Source organism: Microtus oregoni, unplaced genomic scaffold (assembly GCF_018167655.1).
Source record: "Microtus oregoni isolate MIOR12 unplaced genomic scaffold, Mior012 000053F_ref0000044, whole genome shotgun sequence".
In the NCBI taxonomy this organism is placed as follows: Eukaryota; Metazoa; Chordata; class Mammalia; order Rodentia; family Cricetidae; genus Microtus; species Microtus oregoni.
Genome location: NW_024543829.1, coordinates 10,740,855 through 10,761,748, shown reverse-complemented (window position 1 = coordinate 10,761,748; position 20,894 = coordinate 10,740,855). Strand labels below are relative to the sequence as shown.

Below are 20,894 nucleotides of genomic sequence, written 5' to 3'. Positions count from 1 at the left end.
AAACCTACTGTAATTGGTTCTCTTAAGTTATTGTAACAGTAGACAGTGGATGCTATATATACATACATGATGGCAGTCTCTTAGCAGTCTAGCATGTGTTGATGTCACAGATAACTGAGCCTGTTCAAGGACTCCCTGCGGCTGCTCACATACACACATCGCGTGATGCATTTCTCTGAAGATGTCCTCATCGGGGTGGATGACAACTGCTTTCATCTACACTGCCATGAATGCTATGCACATGCAATTACATAGGAACACTCTCCAGGAGACAAACAACCGGCGCCCCCTCCTGGGACGCAGTCCTGTGACAGCTCTCAGGAGCCACTGTATGCAGGTCTGGCCCAAGATGCTGAGTGCCAGCTGCTGGATCAGAGAAGCTCCTACTGTTGAGCCATCTCTGAAGAGGAGAAATTCTAACCCATCTTGGAGTGAGGTGAGACACCAGCCAGCCTCCTGGGAAGCAAGACATGCTAGAGGACAGACAGGTAAAGACACAAGCCATGTGGCAATAAATAGAAATGGGTTAATTCCGGTGTAAGAGTTAGCTAGTAACAAGCCTGAACTATTGGTCAAGCACATTTTGGAACTGCCTTAAATTGCTTGTCAGGCAGTTTGTCCCGGCAACAAGACAAGTAACTAGTACAGGAAGACTCCACCAGCGGAGGGACAAGACACATGAGATGCACTGGTGTCTCATATGACACCATTTTTGCTATATTCCTTGTAAAATAGCTAGCTTTACCATTCATTAACTTTTAGACTTCTGCAGAAATGTCAACATATCCACAGAGATTAGGCTAAACGTTATAAAACACTCCATGGCTGTGAGAATTTAAAAACCCTGGGTTCATTTCCTACAACTGGAATTTACAGTGACAATCTATTTTACAACTCAGGTAAAACTCAACAAATCCTTGCTTGGGGCGGGGTGAAGGTAGGGTCAGAGATCAGGTCCAGTGTTCTACAGCTGAGCTGCACCCTCAGCTTCAACTCACCACTGTCTCTATTTCCCGAAACAGGGTCTCACTGAGTAACTGGCGAGGTTAGAGCTCGCTCTGTTCAAGGCTGGACTTGAACTTAGAGATCTTCCTGCTTCTGTCTCCACGACACCACCACACCTGGCCTCAGTTCACTTGGGTAAAGGTGGGAATCTGATGATACAGAGAGAAAGGTTGGTTCCTAATGCTGTTGGTTGACAAGTTTGGCAAATAGGACTCTGTTGAGACCAGACTCGTCTCAATGGCTTGTAACATTGATGACTTCTGCTGCACAGCAAATGGGATGGCTATTCTTGGTTGTGAACTTGACTACATCTGGAATTAAAACCCAAGTGGGTGAGCACACTTATTTTCATTATTATTATTATTGATTTTTATTGAGCTCTACATTTTTCTCTGCTCCCCTCCCTTTCAACCTTCATCCCAAGGTCCCCATGCTCCCAATTTACTCAGGAGATCTTATCTTTTTCTATTCCCATGTAGATTAGATCCACGTCAGTCTCTCCTAGGGTCCTCACTGTTGTCTAAATTCTCAGGGATTGTGGTTTGTAAGTTGGTTTTCTTTTATGTTTAAAAATCACTTATGAGTGAGTACATAAGATAATTGTCTTTCTGGGTCTGGGTCACCTTACTCAAAATGTTTTCTAGCTCCATTCATTTGCCTGCAAATTTCAAGATGTCGTTATTTTTTCTGCTGTGTAATACTCCATTGTGTAAATGTACCACATTTTCCTTATCCATTCTTCAGTTGAGGGGCATTTTAGGTTGTTTCCAGGTTCTGGCTATGACAAATAATGCTGCTATGAACATGACTGAGCCCTTGTCCTTGTGGCACGATTGCGCATCCTTTGGATACATACCCAAAAGTGGTATTCCTGGATCTTGAGGAAGGTTGTTTCCTAATTTTCTGAGAAATCACCACACTGATATCCAAAGGGGCTGTACCAGCTTGCACTCCCATTCAACAATGCAGAAGTGTTCCATTTTCCCTACAACCTCTCCAGCATAAGTTGTCATCAGTGTTTTTGATCTTGGCCATTCTTACAGGTGTAAGATGGAATCTCAGAGTTGTTTTGATTTGCATTTCTCTGATGACTATAAGGATGTTGAACATTTCCTTTAAGTGTCTCTCAGCCATTTTAGGTTCATCTGTTGAAAGTTATCTGTTTAGGTCTGTACTCTATTTTTTATCTTGTTTTTTTTTAAAATATTTATTTATTATGTTTACAATATTCTGTCTACATGTATGCCTGCAGGCCACAAGAGGGCACCAGACCCCCACTACAGATGGTTGTGAGTCACTATGTGGTTGCTGGGAATTGAACTCAGGACCTTTGGAAGAGCAGGCAAAGCTCTTAACCTCTGAGCCATCTCTCCAGCCCTGTACTCTATTTTTTATTGAATTATTTGTTCTTTTGATGACCAATTTCTTGAGTTCTTTGTATATTTTGGAGATCAGACTTCTGTCTGATGTGGGGTTAGTGAAGATCTTTTCCCATTCTGTAGGCTGTCATTTCATCTTGTTGACCAGGTCCTTTGCTTTACAGAAACTTTTCAGTTTCAGGAGGTTCAAGTGTACTTCCTACTTCCTCTTCTACAAGGTTCAGTATGGCTGGCTTTATGTTGAGGTCTTTCATCCATTTGGACTTGTGTTTTGTGCATGTTGATAGATATGGGTCTATTTTCACTTTTACATGTTGATATCCAGTTATGCCAGCACCATTTGTTAAATATGCTTTTTTTTGTTATTTTTTGCTTCTTTGTCAAAAATCAGGTGTTCAAAGGTGTGTGGGTTAATATCTGGGTCTTCTATTTGGTTCCATTGGTTCTCCTGTCTGTTCTTATGCCAATACCAGGCTGTTTTCAGTACTGTAGCTCTGTAGTAGAATTTGAAGTCAGGGATTGTGATGCTTCCAGAAGTTCTTTTACTGTACAATATTGTTTTGGCTAGCCTGGGTCTTTTGCTTTGAAGTTCAGTACTGTTCTTTCAAGGTCTGTGAAGAATTTTGCTGGGATTTTGATGAGCAATGCATTGAACCTGTAGATTGCTTTTGGTAAGATTGCCATTACCTACCCAAGAGCATGGGAGATCTTTCCACTTTCTGGTGTCTTCTTCAATTTCTTTCTTCAAAGATTTAAAGTTCTTGTCATTCAAGTTTTCCACTTGTTTGGCTAGAGTTACTCCCCCTTGATCTCCTTTTGGTGTCTTACTGCTCTGGCTAGGACCTCAAGAACTACATTGAATAGATAATAGAGTGGACAACCTTGTCTTGCTCCTGATTTCGGTGGGATCGCTGAGAGTTTCTCTCCATTTAGTTTGATGTTGGCTGTTGGCTTGCTGTATATTGCCTTTATTATATTTTGGTATGTTCCTTGTATCGTGAGGAGTTATTCTTAAGTAAATTATTTGAAATGGGAAGACCCATTTTTAATCTGGATCTTCTAAGGTACAAAGATCCACCTTTAACCAGGGCCACGTCCTTTGGCAGCCTACATAAAGGACATTCCTTTATTGGCATTAAAGCCTACTTCCTAGGGATGCTGGTATATACTAAAGACCAGCTGAGACAGTAGCCTCATGGACTGAACAGCTACTGGGTTCTCGGATTTTCTGCTGGTAGACAGCCATTGTTGGATTAGCTGAACCACAAATATCCTTTCTACGTACTTATAGACTTATTCCATCAGTCTGCCCCTCTGAGAACTCCCTGTACTACAGCAAATGAATATCTGTTCTTATAAAAATTTCTGTGCACACACCAAATTCATTAGTATTTACATTTATTTCACGTATGCTGTTTACACACTCATTGAACAAAACTGGAATGCAAACAAATGTACAAATACCATATTAAGCATTATCAAATAAAATAACTGGCACTAGTGTTATATAAGCACATGAATGGACGCAGTGCGGAGAAGGACGGTGAAAGACTGCAGCCCGGGGCATTTCCTTTATCAGAAGAAAATGCTCAGTAGCACCATAATGGTAATACTTAAAAGAAACACCTACAGTGGAGTCTCGACTGCTGTGGGCCAGTCTGCTAGGAAAGTTCCATGGGAAGTACTCTGGCCAGCTTCTGCTTGTGTCAGCTGAACATCCTCCATCAACAAAAGCAAAGGAAACAAAGCCACAGACCTTTTGTATAAGCTTGGTACAAGCTCTGCATTGCTTTGAGTTCATGGTTGGAAAAGATATACATGTTAAAAACCGAGGTTATGTAATATTACACTTACTAAAGCCTGAGTGTGTCTTTGGTAGGCAAATACTTTTTCAGCAAAGTTAATAATCACATTCATGTTTATCTATTTCCTGTATTTTTCTCTATATCTGAGGTGACTAGAGGAGACGTTATGGGAAATGATATAGCAAATCCTCCACTAACCAGGCTCTTAAAACCCGGTCTCTCCCAAAGGCACCAAGAATCAAAGGGCACTGACCTCCCTTAGAGCAGGTGACTTTGTGATGCTGTGTCCTAATGGATTTCATTTGTAGCTCTGTCTTTGTGCTGCTGTCAGTACACTTAGTTACCTACGCCTATCTTTTTCTTCTAAAATGGCATCAACAATCCATGAGATATGCAACAGTACCAAGTATTTCTACTTCAAGTTGTACAAAAACTGCCACGATCTTGCTCAAGTGTCTAAGTATCCAAATGGTCACCAGTGGGCTGCATTAAGCTCTATATCCACATTGCATGTGAAGAAAGAAATGAAATTTAAGCTCAGTTATGAAGAGAGACGTCACAAAGAGGATCACATACTGAGTAACCAGCCAGGTCCTTTCACACCATCCCTTAGTGGTTTCAATAACATGTCACTAACCACTATCCCCAAGCCTCGATTTTTCTTAACAATGCAGAACAGCATTAGTATCGTATGATTATAAATTAAGCCCAATTTCTATCTAAATACACAGGTATGTGCATCAAGCATTGTTTTGTGACAAGAACACAAAATATGCTTTTTCTTAAGTTATTATTCTCATAATAATGCACTTTTAAAGCCTTCATTTCATAATTTGGTAATTAACATCCACATGGAACACAATGCTTTGCTAAACATACAAAATGTATTTGCATCTTGATTATGAAACCTGGCTTTTGCTGGTAACTTAAACCTAACAGTCACGCATGGCTCAACCAGCTCCAAACAAGGCTGTTCAGTGGTTATTACTCTGCAGCATTCTGGACCTAAATTTCAGTCTGAATAGCTACCTTCAAGTCCACTGTCTGATGTGGGTGGTTGTTATTTGTCTCTTTCAGTCCATCACCAAAGCACAAATCACCACTAGGCTTCAGCGCGCTTTTATTGGGGCCGTGCTCCTCTGCGGCATGATTCGGCTGTGGAACGTCTGAGCAGGAAGCAGTCTTGGAGAGCAGAGAACTGCCGCACTGGTGTGGTGAGTTCTCCAGACGGTCATTCTCTACCTCGGGAAGGATGCTCACAGTCGCAAAGCGGGCGTGACAGTCACTGGAACCATGGCTACACGATGTTCTCATGCTTTCTAAGTCTGAGCAGCTGAATTCGGAAAAGTGACTCGAGTGGGAATCCGCTACAGACGGCATACTGTCACTGAGGGATGGGGCCTCAAACTCACTCGAGTTTGTGCTTTGCTGTTCCAACAACTGGGCATCCATGTCTTCTCTGGTCTCATTTATCTTCACGTTGCCCTTTTTCCTCAATTTACCACCTTTTGATTTTTTTCCTGTTGTAGCTTCTTTGGACCACTTGGTGGCACCAGATTTACCTTCAGGCAATCCACTGGATGACCCACCAGTGTGGCTCCGGGCAGCGCTGCCATCTTCCACACTGCTGCTCCCACTGCTGTGCCGGAACTTGAACGGCTTGGACTCAATATCCACTTGCACTTCCATGCTGTTTCCTTCTCTGGAATGAGAGCAGGAAAAACACCAAAGCCTCAATACAGAAGCTTGCTGGACATGTGAGTGCAGGCTACATTCTACAACATAAAGCTACATAGAAGAGGACTATCTTTAGCCAGATGCCAATGGTACACACCTTTAATCCCAGCACTCAGGAGGCAGAAAGTAGGTGAATCTCTGTGAGCTCAAGGCCAGGACAGCCAGGGCTACAGAGTGAAACCCTGTCTCAAAACAGAAAAGACTAAAGACTGTCTTTGTTCCCTTTTTTTTTTGGGGGGGTGGGGGGAGTTGTTTGTTTTTATATGCATATATATCCTGGCTGACCTAGAGCTCACTGTGTAGACGAGGCTGGCCTTGAACTTAGAGGTCTATTTGCCTCCACCTCCTGAGTGCTGGGCTTAAAGGTGTACACCACTATAAACAACTGTCTTAATGTTTCAATTAAAAATATACTACTTTATGGGTATTTGTTTGTCCCTGTATGAGCAGGTGACAGCAGAGGTCAGAAGTGGGCATCACAGATCGAAGTGGGCGTGAGCCACCTAAAGTGAGCACAGAACTAAACCCAGGCTGGCTAGACAAGGAGCAAGCACCCAACTGCTGGGCCTTCTCTGTAGCCTCTGAGTGCTTCACGTTTTTAAAATAGTAACATTTACTGCTTTTCTGTCCTGGGCACGACCATCACCTAACTTCACCAACCCAAACCCTACACTAGACTTAGAAGTCAGCTCCCATTCTCCCGCGAACCACAGAGGCTTCTCTACCTAAATGGATTCACCTCCTTTCAACATCTCACTGTTTTCTTAAGAGACTGTGCCTAATGATAGGGATAATACTTTTTAAATGCATTTAAAAACACTTCCAATCTTATAGGAACATTCTTTCTTACCTGTCCAGAGGGATGTAGGAATTTAGAATGGATCCTGCCATTGCTTTGGTGCTGGCATTATCACTCACTGTTCCCAAGCTCACTGTGCCGGATTCTCCACTTAGACTGTACCGTTCTTTCTGTACATCTGCTTGTACTTCCAACCTTAAAGAGGAGGGTAACACATAAACCCACAATCATTTATAGTTCAGCAATCATAATATGTATCTTTAAATAATTCATTTAAAAACTTCAAATATGAAAATTTATTTTAGACACCCTAGTTTTTCAGTCCCCACTTATTTGATTATTCAGATTATACTGTGTGTACTGAACAACACCCAAGAGAAACTAAGAGAATACTACCAAAAGGAAAAACAAGACAAATCATCTGAATTTAAAGATCTCCACTATATATATCTCCACTATATATATACTGCACTAGGATGCAGCCCTTCCTTTGTCATGTTTCAGTACAAAATACAAAGTCAGAATATATTAATCAATAAACATAACAGATCAATTAATAAAAAAAAAGCCCTCTTTAAGTGGATATAGGGGAAAACGCCTTTAATCTCAGCCTTCAGGAGACGGGTCACTATGAGTTTGAGGCTAGCCTGGCCTATCTGGTGAGTTCCAGGCTAGCCAGTCTACACAGGGCTTCAGCTTACACTCCACTGCAGTCAGACCACCAACACTTCCCTCTCATTGTGCCTGGCTTCTGCTACTGGTGTATCTAGATGCAAAACAATTCAAGTAATGGGGCTGGAGAGAGGGCTCCGTGGTTAAGAGCATCAGCTGCCCTTCCAGAGGACAGGGCTCATTTCCCAGCACTCACAACCTGTGACTCCAGTTCCAGGGGATCTGATGCCCTCCTCTGGCCGCTATAGGCAATGTTCTCACAAGATGCAAGTGCATATGGGTGGTAAAAATACTCATGTGCATGCAATAAAGATAAAATTTTAAAAAATTAGCCGGGCAATGGTGGCGCATGCCTTTAATCCCAGCACTTGGGAGGCAGAGGCAGGCGGATCTCTGTGAGTTCGAGACCAGCCTGGTCTACAGAGCTAGTTCCAGGACAGGCTCCAAAGCCACGGAGAAACCCTGTCTCGAACCCCCCCACACACACACCAAAAAAATTTAAAAGATGAAAAGTGATAACTTTCTGCCATAAACTCATACAGGATTTCAGAAAGGGTATCAGATCACACCAAGTAAAAATCACACTCTATCTCAAATAAAAATGAAAAGAAAACCCTATACTAAGAAAGGCTCTAATAAAAACTTCAGCCCACATCTGATTTTGTAATAAGAGGTAATAATATATATCACTACAGCTTAGTTTCTGCCTAACTGTTAACAACCTAAAATAAGATAAATACAACTTAAAGTTGTTCATCTACCTCCTTCCACATAGAAAAGCTAATAAACAGAATAGTGAAGAAGGAAAACAAACCATGGTAAGGTAAATGTTAATTTCTCCTCCCTATCTCCATAGGCATTAGTAAAAGACTTGGTGAGAGATGACCATTACTATTTCAGGATGCAGGCAGTTTTCCAGTCCTGGGGTATCCTGACTCCACCCATTCCCCAAGCCTCCAGCTGTCGCCCAGAAGCAAGGTCTAGGCTAAGCATGGCCTTCACTTGGTTGTGCACAGACGCAGCTCCAGCAGGTGCGATGTTCTTTCTCAGGACTTAAGCCTCTACTCCAGCATTAGTACCAAACACCACCTCTTTGGCCTTAGAGTAATTATCGTGCTCTGTATTCAGGCTGTTCATCTAACTAATGTCTGTAGTTACCAAAACGCAGCTCTTTCTTACCTGTTGAAGCAATTTACCATGGCACTTCCCGACAGACTCCCAGTGATGCTGGCTCCCGCCAGTGCCATGGTGCTGGCGGTCTCGCTCAGGTTGTCCCGGATGGCGCCTATTCGGTCCATGTGGCTGCCGCTGGCACTCAAACTGCCGGTCAGACCACCAACACTTCCCTCGCCTATGCTAGGATTGTGCCTTGCTTCTGCCACTGATGTTGTATCTAAATATAAAATAAGTCAAGATACAAAGAATGATAATTCATTTTCCTGATAATTCCCACAGCATTTCAGAAAGGGTATCAGATCACATGAAGTACAAATCACTCTCGTGGTTAAGCATGAAGAGAGCCATTTTGGGTGAACAGCTCAATCTGAGACTGGTCCTAAATTTAAGATGGTCACTAGTTATTGTTATAAATCCAGAAGATTTAGGAATTTTATTTATTTGCACCTCCCCTCCCCCGCTGTCACCCCCGAGACAGTTTCTCTGTAGCTTTGAAGCCTATCCTGGAACTTGCTCTGTAGACCAGGCTGGCCTCAAGCTCACAGAGATCTGCCTGCCTCTGGGATTAAAGGTGTGCACAGCCCAGCAGATTTAGGAGTTTTAAATAAACCAGTGATTTAAAAGGCCTCCCTTGCCAGCACTAGGTTCCAGTGAGAGATCTTACTTTCTAGGTCAGTAAGATTGGGACAAAAGCTGACCTCTAGATACACTAGATCTAACTGTGTCAGAACCCTATTCTAATTTTACAGTACTATTCACACTCTTAGGAATTAGAAACATTTATGCCAACATCTGAGTTTCTATTACATATCCAACCCTGTGACAAAATCCATGGGAAACCCAGCAGAGGCAGGGGTGGGGAGTTCCAACAGTGCATGCCTGTCTCCCTGGCACCACTGTTATCACGTGACAAGGGAAGGCCTCTTATGATGAGACTCAAAGGCAGTGAAAAGAAGGCCATAAAATTCTTCTGGAGAGTATTCTAGGCAGAGGTAATTCCAAGTTTCAAATCTCAGAAAGAGGAGTTCTAACCGTCATCTTCATGGAGAGGTGGCCTAAGACAGGACGGGAAGGGGGGAAGCATTCAGACAGTCAGGGCAGAAGGTGAGACTAAGGACTGGACACCTTGCTCCCCATGTAGACGATCAAGAGAGTCAAGAGAAGGCACACAACAGAAAGGTGGCAGGGCTCGGAGGACCTGGCTGGAATACTTGCAGAGGGCACAAAAGAGCTTCATTCTAGACATTTATTGACAGAAATTGCTGGATACAGAACAAACAAGCTGGTCAGCTGACGTTTTTCCTGGAGTGCCACCTCTATCCTCCGGCATTTCTGCCCACTATGGTTCTAATCTGTAAGTCTTCTAACAACACAGAAGGCCATCGGCATGCAGTTCTTTAACTGCACTTCTCTTCACATCCTTCCCATACTACTTCATAAAGGTTCTAATCTACAGCGTACTCTCAGGAGGAGCCAGGCACCAGCATCAGAACTACGCCATCCTCTCGCGCATGCTTCTCTCCACAGCTCCTTTCCCAGCTCTGCTTCTGGATGAAAACTACAAGGCCGTCAGGTGTGCACCTCTAATCCCAGCACACTCAGAGAGAGTCTTGTCTATACACCAAAGCTCAGGCCAGCCAAGGCTATACAGTGAGACCCTGTCTCAGAGAGGAAGAGGGAGGGAGAGCGTCTGAGCCAGAGTGAGAACAATGAGGTCTCACAAAAGAAAGACAATGGAAATAAACACATTTCTTTTTCTGTTTAAAGGACTTACCTATAGCTGTGTTAGGTCCACCAACATTTATGTCATTTTCGTCATCAAACTCAATTCTGACTCCTTTCCCATTGCCGGCTGAAACTCCACAACCCCCACTTCGGCAGAGGGAAATTGGAACAACACCATACACATAAGCTAGCATAATGGGAACGCCAATGCCTAAAAGGGAATTAAATTAAATATCAGAAACCAGAAACTAAATCACAGACTATGAGGTGTAGGTCTTTTCAGAAGGTGCACAGGGGCTAAGGATTTGGCCGGAACACAAGCAAATGCATGATTCCCAGGTAGCCTCAGGGAATGGAGGGAAAGACAGAATCTGTGAGCTTCTTAAGCGCAAACCTCTGACTCAAGGGAAGGGCTGCTCATCATCTATCCTGACAACAGGTTCTCTGGGGATGAACACAAGCCTTATATGTATGTCTGAGACATGCCCCCACCCTAAACTAGGTTCTTCAGTCTACAGCACTTTTAATGAAGTTGCCTGAGAAATCTCCTGTAGGTCCTACTTAAACTACCCCTCATCTTAAAAGTGATCCTCTTAGTAACCTAATAGTCAGAAATCTCTCTTTTGTCAAATTCCTAAGGTGTTCCAAGGGAAGTTCTAAAGCATGCTCTTACCTACAGTCACCGCGGCCACCACCGGAGACACAATGACAGACAGCGTCACACCACCTGCTATGGCCAGGTTCCGTTTGTGTTTTGAAACATCTTTGCCTTCATAGCGATTATGAATCTTAAATTTAAAAGGGAATGGAAATTTAGAGGAGAAAACTTTATATATTTAGTTTAGATAAAATAGTCCTACATGTACAAGAAAGCTGAAGTAATTTCTCACACAATTTCAGTCAAATGCCCTAATTCAAGGTAACCACAGCATCACAAACTGCTCATTAAGGACCTGCTTACAAAAGGTGGCAGTAGCTCAGGAGATTTAGTTCGTGCCGTAAGTTCAAAGCCATCCTTGCGTACATGGCTAGTTCAAAGCTGGCCCACACCACGAGATGCCATGGCATAAAAACAGTACTAGAGTCCACAGGTTTCTTTCTAAACAAGACTCCCTCGAATCAGCCCCAGAAGAGGGTCCCACAATCTTTTTCACTCCTACAAGTTGAGCTAAAAAGGCACCGTATGAAACAAGTATCATTTAAGTGCAACTTTTTTCCAGACACCTTTTTATGATAAAAAATTAACAGATGACTCAAAAATCCTATCTACTTATTTACAGTTTAAACAGGTAAAGACAAAGAAAAATAATGGTTACCAGGAGTTAAATCTATTAGCATCATTGTACAATCCATATCAATAACAGAATCATTGCCATAAAAATAGCTTATGAATTATTAAATGAAACTGGGAAATAGTTTGGCAGCTCTGTTCTTGTGGCCTGCAAAGGTCAAACTAAAGAAGGGCACCCCCATCTGTTTCAAGACACCCCGGGAACAGCCTCCAGACCACACAGGTAGTCTATAAATAGAATGCTAGGTCCTTTCTATGTTCTTTTCCCCAGTCATTCCTAGACACAGTTCTAAGCAGAGCAAATCCAAGCCTATACATACGCAGGGTAGATCTGTGAGGACAGGCTGCTAAGAGAAAGGAATTCTTGCTCCCACCCCCACCACTTTTCTTTCTTTTCTTTTTTCTTTTCCTTTTTTTTTTTGAGACAGGACCTTGATACACACACACACACACACACACACACACACACTCTAGGCTGGCTCCCAAAGTACTGAGATTATAGATATACACCAAAAGCCAATTAATTCTGGCATCCTTACCCACTGGTATGGACTAACAGTGACCACCACATCATCCTAATAGTTTTGGTTCAACTTAACTGTTTCTGTTTGCTAATTCTTTTCCTTCCAGTTTCTTTCATTTAAAAAAAAACTTTATTTATTATATGTGTATGGGTGTACATATATTACCTATATGTACCATGTGTCCCATGTGTGTGCCCTGTGGCCATGGAGGCCAGAAGAGGGCATCAGATCCCATGGGATTAGAATTACAAACAGTTGTGGGCTGTTTGTTGGTAGGAAGTTCTTCTAGAAGAGCAGTAGGTGCTCTTAATCACTAAACCACCTCCCCCACCCCCTTGAGAACTCAAACCCTCAGTTTCTTAAGAAGTGGCTTCATGTAGCTCAGGCTCTTCTCAACTCCCCATGTAGCCAAGGATGATCTTCTGATCCTTGTGTCTCTACCTCTTAAATGTGGAGGTTAAAGGCATGCCTAGTTTGTTACTCTTGCAATGTTTGCTCTAACTAAAAGCTCAGTTTTCAGGTACTTTCTTGACTTCTTAGCTTTTCCTGAGCTGATGTGGATCCCGAACATCACAGAAAATTAAAGAGAAAAACTAATCCATCAACTTTCCCTTTAGGTGCATGTATGAACAACACAAAACATTTCTCGATACAAGGTCTTGCACTGCAGACTGGCTGGACTGTGCTTTAGCTTCTGTCCTTGGTTACAGACTGCCTGTCAGTCTATAAACTCACTCTCGTATGCACTCTGTGTCTTTCCCTCCTAAGGACCTGAGCAAGTAGTTCTGCTTTCAATAAAAAAATCTTTTTGGTACTCCACATGGAAATGTCCACACTAAGCCTGATGTGGTGGTGTGCACACCTTTAATCCCAGCATTAAGGAGGCAGAGGCAGGCGGATCTCTTGAGTTTTGAGGCCAGCCTGGTCTACAAAGTATAAGTTCCAGGATTGGCAGAGAAACTTTGCCTGGAAAAATCAAAAAGAAAAAGGAAAAGAGAGAGAGACAGACAGACAGACAGACACACTAAGCGAGCCCACACTAGACTGACTCATGAGCATGCCCATGGGGCATTTCCTGACTCATGACAGACACAGGAGGGCCCAGCCCACTGCATGCCCATGGGTAGTCTAGTGTGCATACCACCATGCCAGACTTCGTGTGGGCATTCTCTCTGTTAAGGTTCCTTCTTCTCAAATGACTCTAGCTTGTGTTAAGTTGACAAAAAATTAACCAGGACAGAAAGTGATTTTAATAATTTTTCATGTAGAGTACCCAAAAGATCCATGCTGTCTTTATTTCTGCTGTCTTTCAGATTGTTCTCAGGGCCAGCTCCACAGTTAACAGTGCGTGTGCCTGTTCTTACAAAGGACTGCATTGATGACCTGCACCTGCAGCACCTCACAGCTGTCTGCAACTCTACTGCATTGATGACCTGCACCTGCAGCACCTCACAGCTGTCTGAAACTCTACTGCATTGATGACCTGCACCTGCAGCACCTCACAGCTGTCTGCAACTCTACTTCCAGGGCAGGGTTCTCACCTTCCTAATGCTATAACCTTTTAAAACAGTCCTCATGCTGGGGTCACCCCAACCAAAACATTATTTTTGTTGTTACTTCATAACTGTAATTTCGATACGGTTATGAACTGCAATGTAAATATCTGTGTTTTCCAATGGTCTTAGGTGACCCTTTGTGAAAGGGTTGTTCGGTTATGCCACGACCCAGATTGAGAACCACTGTTCCAGGTGACCTGATGTCGTCTGACCTCTGCAAGCACCGGGTACACAGGCATCTGTGCAGGCAAACAGGTCAATGAAAAACATGCAGCTGTCTATGAAGAGGCTCATTCTTACCCTGAGTTTAGTAGCACAGCTCAGAAAGAGGATTAAAGGACACACAGCCTCAGTATTGTCTAAACACTGGCCATCTGGCAATAGCATGGGCTTTCTCCAGGACTCGGTGCCCGCCCAACTGGCTAGACTAAATATATGAGCAACTTTAAATACAAAATTCATTCACCTGGACCCAAGTCCCTTTTCTAAACCACAGTATTAGGCTGGCAGGTTTAGAGGGTAACAGTATTTGCTGCCAAACCTGAGTGTGACCCTGAAACAACACAGTGGAGTCAGAAAAACAATTCCAGCGAGCTGTCCAGACCTCTCCTCATATGTTCACTTACATACCACAAGCAAGTAACGCAAATCTCATTACTTCACCACAAAAATTAGAGGCTGACACACCCAGGGTGCTACATGAGGACCAATCAACGGCTGGTGTGGTGAGACATGCCTTCCCTTGGAAGGCAGAAGCAAGTGAATCTCTGTGGGTGCCTGGCTAGCCAGGACTAGACAGTGAGACATCCCCGCTTCCCCAAAAGAGACCGGATGCAGGTTTATAAATCACCTGCGGTAAAGTCTGGGCTTTTCCACTACTAACTGCCCTACGAAAAGCTGTTCTCTTTGTTCTGATCACATAATTTCTTGACATTCAATTAATTTAATTTAGATGGCAACTGGCTTCTTTGTACTTCATAAATTATCCCATTTAACTCTCCAAAGTTACCTGCTTAGCTGATGGCATACAGAAAAGTTCAGATTCCACAACAGACTGTCACAACTTGTCAACTGTATTTATAAACAGCAGCAATACAGTGGAGGTGGAAAAGCTTTGAACTCAAGAGTAAAGAACTAAAGAACTGGTTAATTATTCTTTCCTTGAGGGTACGCATTATTTAGCCATAAATTTCTATCTTAAAGATCTCACAAAAATAACTTTAAAAGGATATACAAAAGAGAGAACAATATCAATCATCTTTCAGAAATTACACCAGGCATTGGATCTGCAGTGCAGACTGAACAATTTTAAAGGAAGGCTGCTTTTTATGCACACATATTAGCCTGCCAAATACTGGGAGGTTACTGCGGGAAATCGAGACTTTTATTAGTTTACTTTTTATTGGTGAGACACATGGGATGGCTTCAAACTTGCTGTATCCCAAAGATGACTTTGAACTTCTAATCTTTCTGTCACTACTTCCTGAGTGTTGGAATTATAGATATAATTTATGTAGTTTATGTAGTCAAATCAAGGACTTCGTCCATGAAAAAAAATATACGAACGGAATTACATTCCCAGTCCAAAACTTTTATAATGAAGAAACTAAAACCAACTTTTATGTTAAAAAATAAAGCAAAGACATTTCACGTCTAAGAAAACACACTAACAATTTAGAAGAAAGCGTTTACCTTGCGGCCTACATACACGGGAATGCCGATGATCATGGCGGGGATGGCGATGCCAGCTATCAGAGCAATCCCTACAGGAGCACCCACAAGGGTTCCCAGCTGCCACAAGATTTTCTTCTTTCGGCTCCAGGGTTTCTTCCCCCAAAAAGTACAACCTGATGGACTGAGAGGAAAATTATATAATAACTGTTGGGAAACAAATAACTACAACATATCTAAGCCACAATTATAGAAGGGACTGTCTCTCATACTTAACTACTCCTCTCTTTTTTGTATTTTGGGGTCATTTAAAAGCCAAACGATTAAAGAAAGATCCACTTTAAATTACATAAACAGGATAATATTGTTAATTATGATGTAAAATTTATCCATAGTTCTCCATAACCTTCAGAACCTCCATTTCTGAATATTATACTGATTTAAAATAAAATATATTTATTCTATCTCCTATTTTAGGCACACAAATTATATAATTACATCCTAAATTCACACTGGGGCCTAAATGAGAAAATTTATTTATGAGAATGAAGAGCTGGATTAGCTGCATATAGCAGCAGATATTGGCACTGATGCTCAACAGCAGTGTAAAAGCAAAGGAACCTCCTCTGTTTCCTATCTTGGACTCGGTAATTCTAAGTTATTTAAGTATGTCTTGGTAGCTTTTAAGCTTATGTAAAGAGGAATACAATCCATTTCTTTAAGTAGCTTATAAATCTCAGGACTAAAAATACTTAAGATTAATACAGCGTGGTGGGTTGAAAGGAAATAGTCCCCAAAGGAAGTGGTACTACTAGGAGGTGTGGCCTTGTTAGAGGAAGTGTGTCACTGTGGGGGCGGGCTTTGAGATCTTTTCTCAAGCTTCCCTCAGTGTGACAGTTAGTCAACTTCCTGTTGCCTCCAAGATGTAGGACTCTCAGCTCCAGTACCACATCTGTCTGCATGCCACCATGCTCCCCACCATGATGATAATGGACTGAACCTCTGAAACTGTAAGAAGGCACCATAGGAAGTGGTTACTTCCTGTTCACCTAAGGCCCTTTCTTTATAGAGTTGTAGTGGTCATGGGGTCTTTTTATAGCAACAAGAACCTAACTAACACATGTTGTTTCCAAAACAAAAACTTTGATATACAATGTAAAGACTATTCATACATATATAGTTCTCTCCGTAAGCTTACCTTAGATAATGTAAATCAGAGATTTCTTTCATACACAACCAACAAAACTCACAGCCACAGACAGCACATGTCATATGATTGCAACTCCCATCATTCATCTTTATTATGTAAGCAGCACATCGTGGGCACGGCTTTATATCATCAGCTGTGAGGAACACAGACAAGAAAATATAAAATGTGTAGACACAGTTTTCAGATTGGCAGCTTTAACACTGCCCAAGCAAATCTGTGAAATTACATCCACTAGGTGGCAATTTTAGCCTGTTGTTTTTAGTACAGAAAGCATTTCTTTTCTTTCCTTCTAAGGAAATATACTTTGTAGTAAATTTTCAGGTTGTAACCATTTTCAAACATGGTAGCAAAGCAATAAAAACCAAGAATGACAGGAGTTCAGACTCCTGTATGCTGCCCTCTAGTGAAGGCACCACGTTCACCTAAGGCCCTGTACAGAAACACCCCTGAGAACAGCTTCAGAATACCTTATCCTCATGACTGCTAGTAAGCATTCTCCGTATTTGCTGTTCATTTATTCAAGTGTTGCTGGGACAACTGTATACTAATGTATACTAATGCATTACAAAATGCCCCACAGGGACAGGTTAGAATGTCATGTTAGATAACCTTAGGTATCAACAAAGGATGAGTTGTACCACCATTCTGAATTATAGCTGTTCTTTAAATACAGGCCACCATTAGCCAGTTGTATCCTCTATCTATATGCAGTTTAGAAAATGTATTTACAATTCTGACCACTGAGTTTAAGTATTTGTTCTATGTTATTATTATTTATTGACATTAAGTTAATATTCTCTTTTCCTTCCTGAAAGTTTTATGCTCAGTTTTTAACTGTTTTATCAATAAATTCAAGTTTCCTTGGTGTTTTTTGAAAGGCTGAAGCTATTTATAAGTTACGAATTAGTAAGGTTCACTTTAAGTGTTTTAATAATTCAAGCTATTTTGAGCAAACCAATAGCTCTAAGCAATCACAGACATGATAAAGGATTATTTTTAGAATACAAAAAGTAAAAGTATTTATAAATTATGATATAAATAACCCAAAGAATATAGCATTTGCATTACAAATTTTAAACATAGGGTAGACAAGAAAAAAAGCTAGCTTTTATACTTAACACAACATGTATATCAAAAAGAAATACCAATCCTATCTGCTCAAGAAGCAGCAAACACAAAATGGTAAACTTAGTAAAACATTATGAAATGATTTTTAGATTTTTTGAGAGTGGTGGCAACTCGACTGCATAGCTCTAGACCATGATCTAGATAACAATGCCATGTCACCATGATCTAGATAACAATGCCATGTCACCATGATCTAGATAACAATGCCGTGTCACCATGATCTAGATAACAATGCCATGTCACCATGATCTAGATAACAATGCCATGTCACCATGATCTAGATAACAATGCCATGTCACCATGATCTAGATAACAATGCCGTGTCACCATGATCTAGATAACAATGCCGTGTCACCATGATCTAGATAACAATGCCGTGTCACCATGATCTAGATAACAATGCCGTGTCACCATGATCTAGATAACAATGCCGTGTCACCATGATCTAGATAACAATGCCGTGTCACCATGATCTAGATAACAATGCCGTGTCACCATGATCTAGATAACAATGCCGTGTCACCATGATCTAGATAACAATGCCACCATGATCTAGATAACAATGCCACCATGATCTAGATAACAATGCCGTGTCACACCAGAGCTGCACACCTGCCCCAGCCCAAATCCCCGATTTACATGGCATGGTGTCATTAGTTTTATTTACCCTGAATGAACCAAATTGAAGTCAAACTGATACAACCTTTGCAGTCCAGTAAAACATGACTACATATACTCTCCCACGGTGACTACTTGGAGGAAGGCCAGTATTTGTTTAGATAACTAAGTTGTAACGCTCATCTAGAAATGTTCCGAGCAGATGTCTGCGGTGTTCCCATGTCTAATGTCATGAGAACATGTATGAGGCAGACCAACCGCAGCTCTACAGGCATAAGCACTGCAGTGGCTTCATCTTTAAGATGAGAGAAACCTTGCTCAGGTCACAGAGAAAAGGAGAATCTGGACCTTAAATTCAGTCCTGACTCTGGACTCCAAATCTGGTCCGGAGCCTATTCTATCTCTCTACATGCCTGTGTATCCTATGACCAAAAGATACCTCCCCCACTCTTCAAGGCAACATCCAATGGCTACTGCCAACTCTCCAGGAACAGGGCCTCACTAAAATCCTTCTCGATCCATAGCTACAATTATTATAATTATTGCTAAAATCTCTGTATTATACACTAAATCTTTAGGAGAGGAAATAGAAACGAATCAGTAAGCAAATAGGAATGAAACCCAAGTGTATTACATAAAATGTTAAATCCACATTAAAGCTTAAAAGACTTTTTCTCAAGCAGGATAAAGAACATGACAATCTCACTTTTTTTTAAACGCAAATTTCTATACTTTTGAAATTTTCCCATTGTAATTATCAAGACAGAATGTTTTCTAGTAATTAAAATTCCAATGAACTAAGAACATTCTGTTAACAGAAAATAGTGATTTTTTTTGACTAGTCAAAGAACATTAAGAACGCTAAGATATTTTAAAAACTTAAACTTTTTTTTTTTGATGTGGGATGTCCTTCTGTATCTGTAGTGCTTTTTTATTGGTTGATGAACAAAGTTGTTTTGGCCAGTGACTTAGCAGAGTAAAGCCAGGCAGGAAATCTGAACAGAGATATACAGAGAGTAGGCAGAATCAAGCAGATGGCAGTCAGTCACCAAGGAAAGAAAGTATGTAGAAAATGAGGTAACGCCACGGCCACAAGGCATTACACAGACTAATAGGAATGGGTTGACTTAAGACGTTAAGAGCTAGCTAGAAATATAACTGAGCCATCAGCCAAACAGTGTTGCTATTACTACCGTTTCTGTGTGATTGTTTAGGTCTGGGCGGTCAGGAGACGTCCATCTACGTTTCTTATTTTGAGGTTTATCTTAATTTTTAGTTACCCTCCAAAGACACCCTGAAGTTCTGTATGCCTTCCTAAGTAAGGTATGATTTCTATGTCCTTAGTACTAAATTAAATATATCTGAAATGTTTTAAGTTTCACAAAATACTTAAATGTGTGGTCTTTATACAAACAGAAATAATTATACATTGGTTCCATTCCAAATTACTACTTTATCAAATGTGTTTACAAGTCTTGTATATCCAATGGTCTAGTACACAAATAGGCAGTTTTTTTTGTTGTCATTGACAATGATATCTTTCCAATCTCAAAACTACTTTCTGTATTTATTAAACAAAAATACATCAAGAATAAGGTTTTCAGGACACAAATATGTAAAACATAAAACACTTTTTAACAGTGAAAACAAAATAACAAATTAATGGTAACTGAATACTCTTTAAGTTAAAATCACCAATCAATCTCCATGTGTCAAATAACCTATTTTTTGAAAATCAGACAGGGACTGGGCAGGTGGCTCAGTGAAGAAAGCACTTGCTTCAAGAGTGTGAATTTCCAGAAGACACAGTCAGGCACAGGAGTGCACACATCTGCAACCCCAGTGCTCCTGTGTTGAGATGGAAGGCAAAGACAGGAAGTCCTCTAAGTTCACAAGCCAGTTAGCCTGACATACATACCAGAAAAGAACAAGATGATACCTTGTCTCGGTCAAGCGAAAGGTGAGGTCTAATACCTACGTTATCCTCACCTGCACACACCCGTGCGCACAAGCATGCGTGCACACACCTACAGCATAAAAATAAAAGCAGACACACTACCTGCTGCTCCAGACTCCTGGCTGTAGCTAATGGACGAAGAGCGTATAGTTCGTAAGCGTAAACTCTGGGCTCTCTCCTGCCGAGCAGCATCACAGGTCTGGTTTGGATGCCAGATCTGCTTACAGTGGTAGCAAAACTCTGTCCCACAGCCTTCTCGCCCACAGGTTAATTTAGGACAGCTGGCACATCCAAATGCTATCACAGCGTATCTTGAAAGAACAAAGAAAACGACTTAAAATGTGACACAAAAACAAGATCAATTCAGTAAAAACTTAAGAAGCATTCAATTAAAATGCTACTCAGAAAACACTTTTCAGATATGTATTAATAAAATATCATAAACCCTAACACAATCTTACCAACATGAAAATAAGAGAAAAATGGTAGTTCATAAATCAAAGTAGCATAAATACCTTAAAAAATTCTATATACTTTCAAATTTTAGCCAGGCGTGAGGGTGCATGTCTTTAATCTCAGCACCCAGAGGCAGATGCAGGTGGATCTCTGTGAATTCAAGGCCAACTTGGTCTATAGAATAA

The 20,894-nt window shown here is 41.3% G+C and overlaps 2 protein-coding genes across 2 annotated transcripts in view; one reads left to right on the top strand and one right to left on the bottom strand.

Annotated features, from left to right (window-relative positions):
• Positions 1-275, top strand: part of Spag1 (sperm associated antigen 1) — a 56,942-nt gene extending 56,667 nt beyond the window's left edge. Inside the window, exon 19 of the mRNA XM_041637435.1 lies at positions 111-275. Within this exon, the coding sequence (XP_041493369.1) occupies positions 111-179 (69 nt within the window). The 3' untranslated portion in view covers positions 180-275. The remainder of the gene's footprint in view (positions 1-110) is intronic.
• Positions 276-3,765: 3,490 nt separating this feature from the next.
• Rnf19a (ring finger protein 19A, RBR E3 ubiquitin protein ligase) overlaps positions 3,766-20,894 on the bottom strand; it is a 41,429-nt gene continuing 24,300 nt past the window's right edge. The window contains exons 3-10 of the mRNA XM_041637630.1: positions 20,356-20,564; positions 16,539-16,683; positions 15,362-15,524; positions 10,972-11,086; positions 10,348-10,509; positions 8,577-8,790; positions 6,777-6,920; positions 3,766-5,891 (exon numbers count right to left, since the gene is read on the bottom strand). Of these exons, the coding sequence (XP_041493564.1) occupies positions 5,195-5,891; positions 6,777-6,920; positions 8,577-8,790; positions 10,348-10,509; positions 10,972-11,086; positions 15,362-15,524; positions 16,539-16,683; positions 20,356-20,564 (1,849 nt within the window). The 3' untranslated portion in view covers positions 3,766-5,194. The remainder of the gene's footprint in view (positions 5,892-6,776; positions 6,921-8,576; positions 8,791-10,347; positions 10,510-10,971; positions 11,087-15,361; positions 15,525-16,538; positions 16,684-20,355; positions 20,565-20,894) is intronic.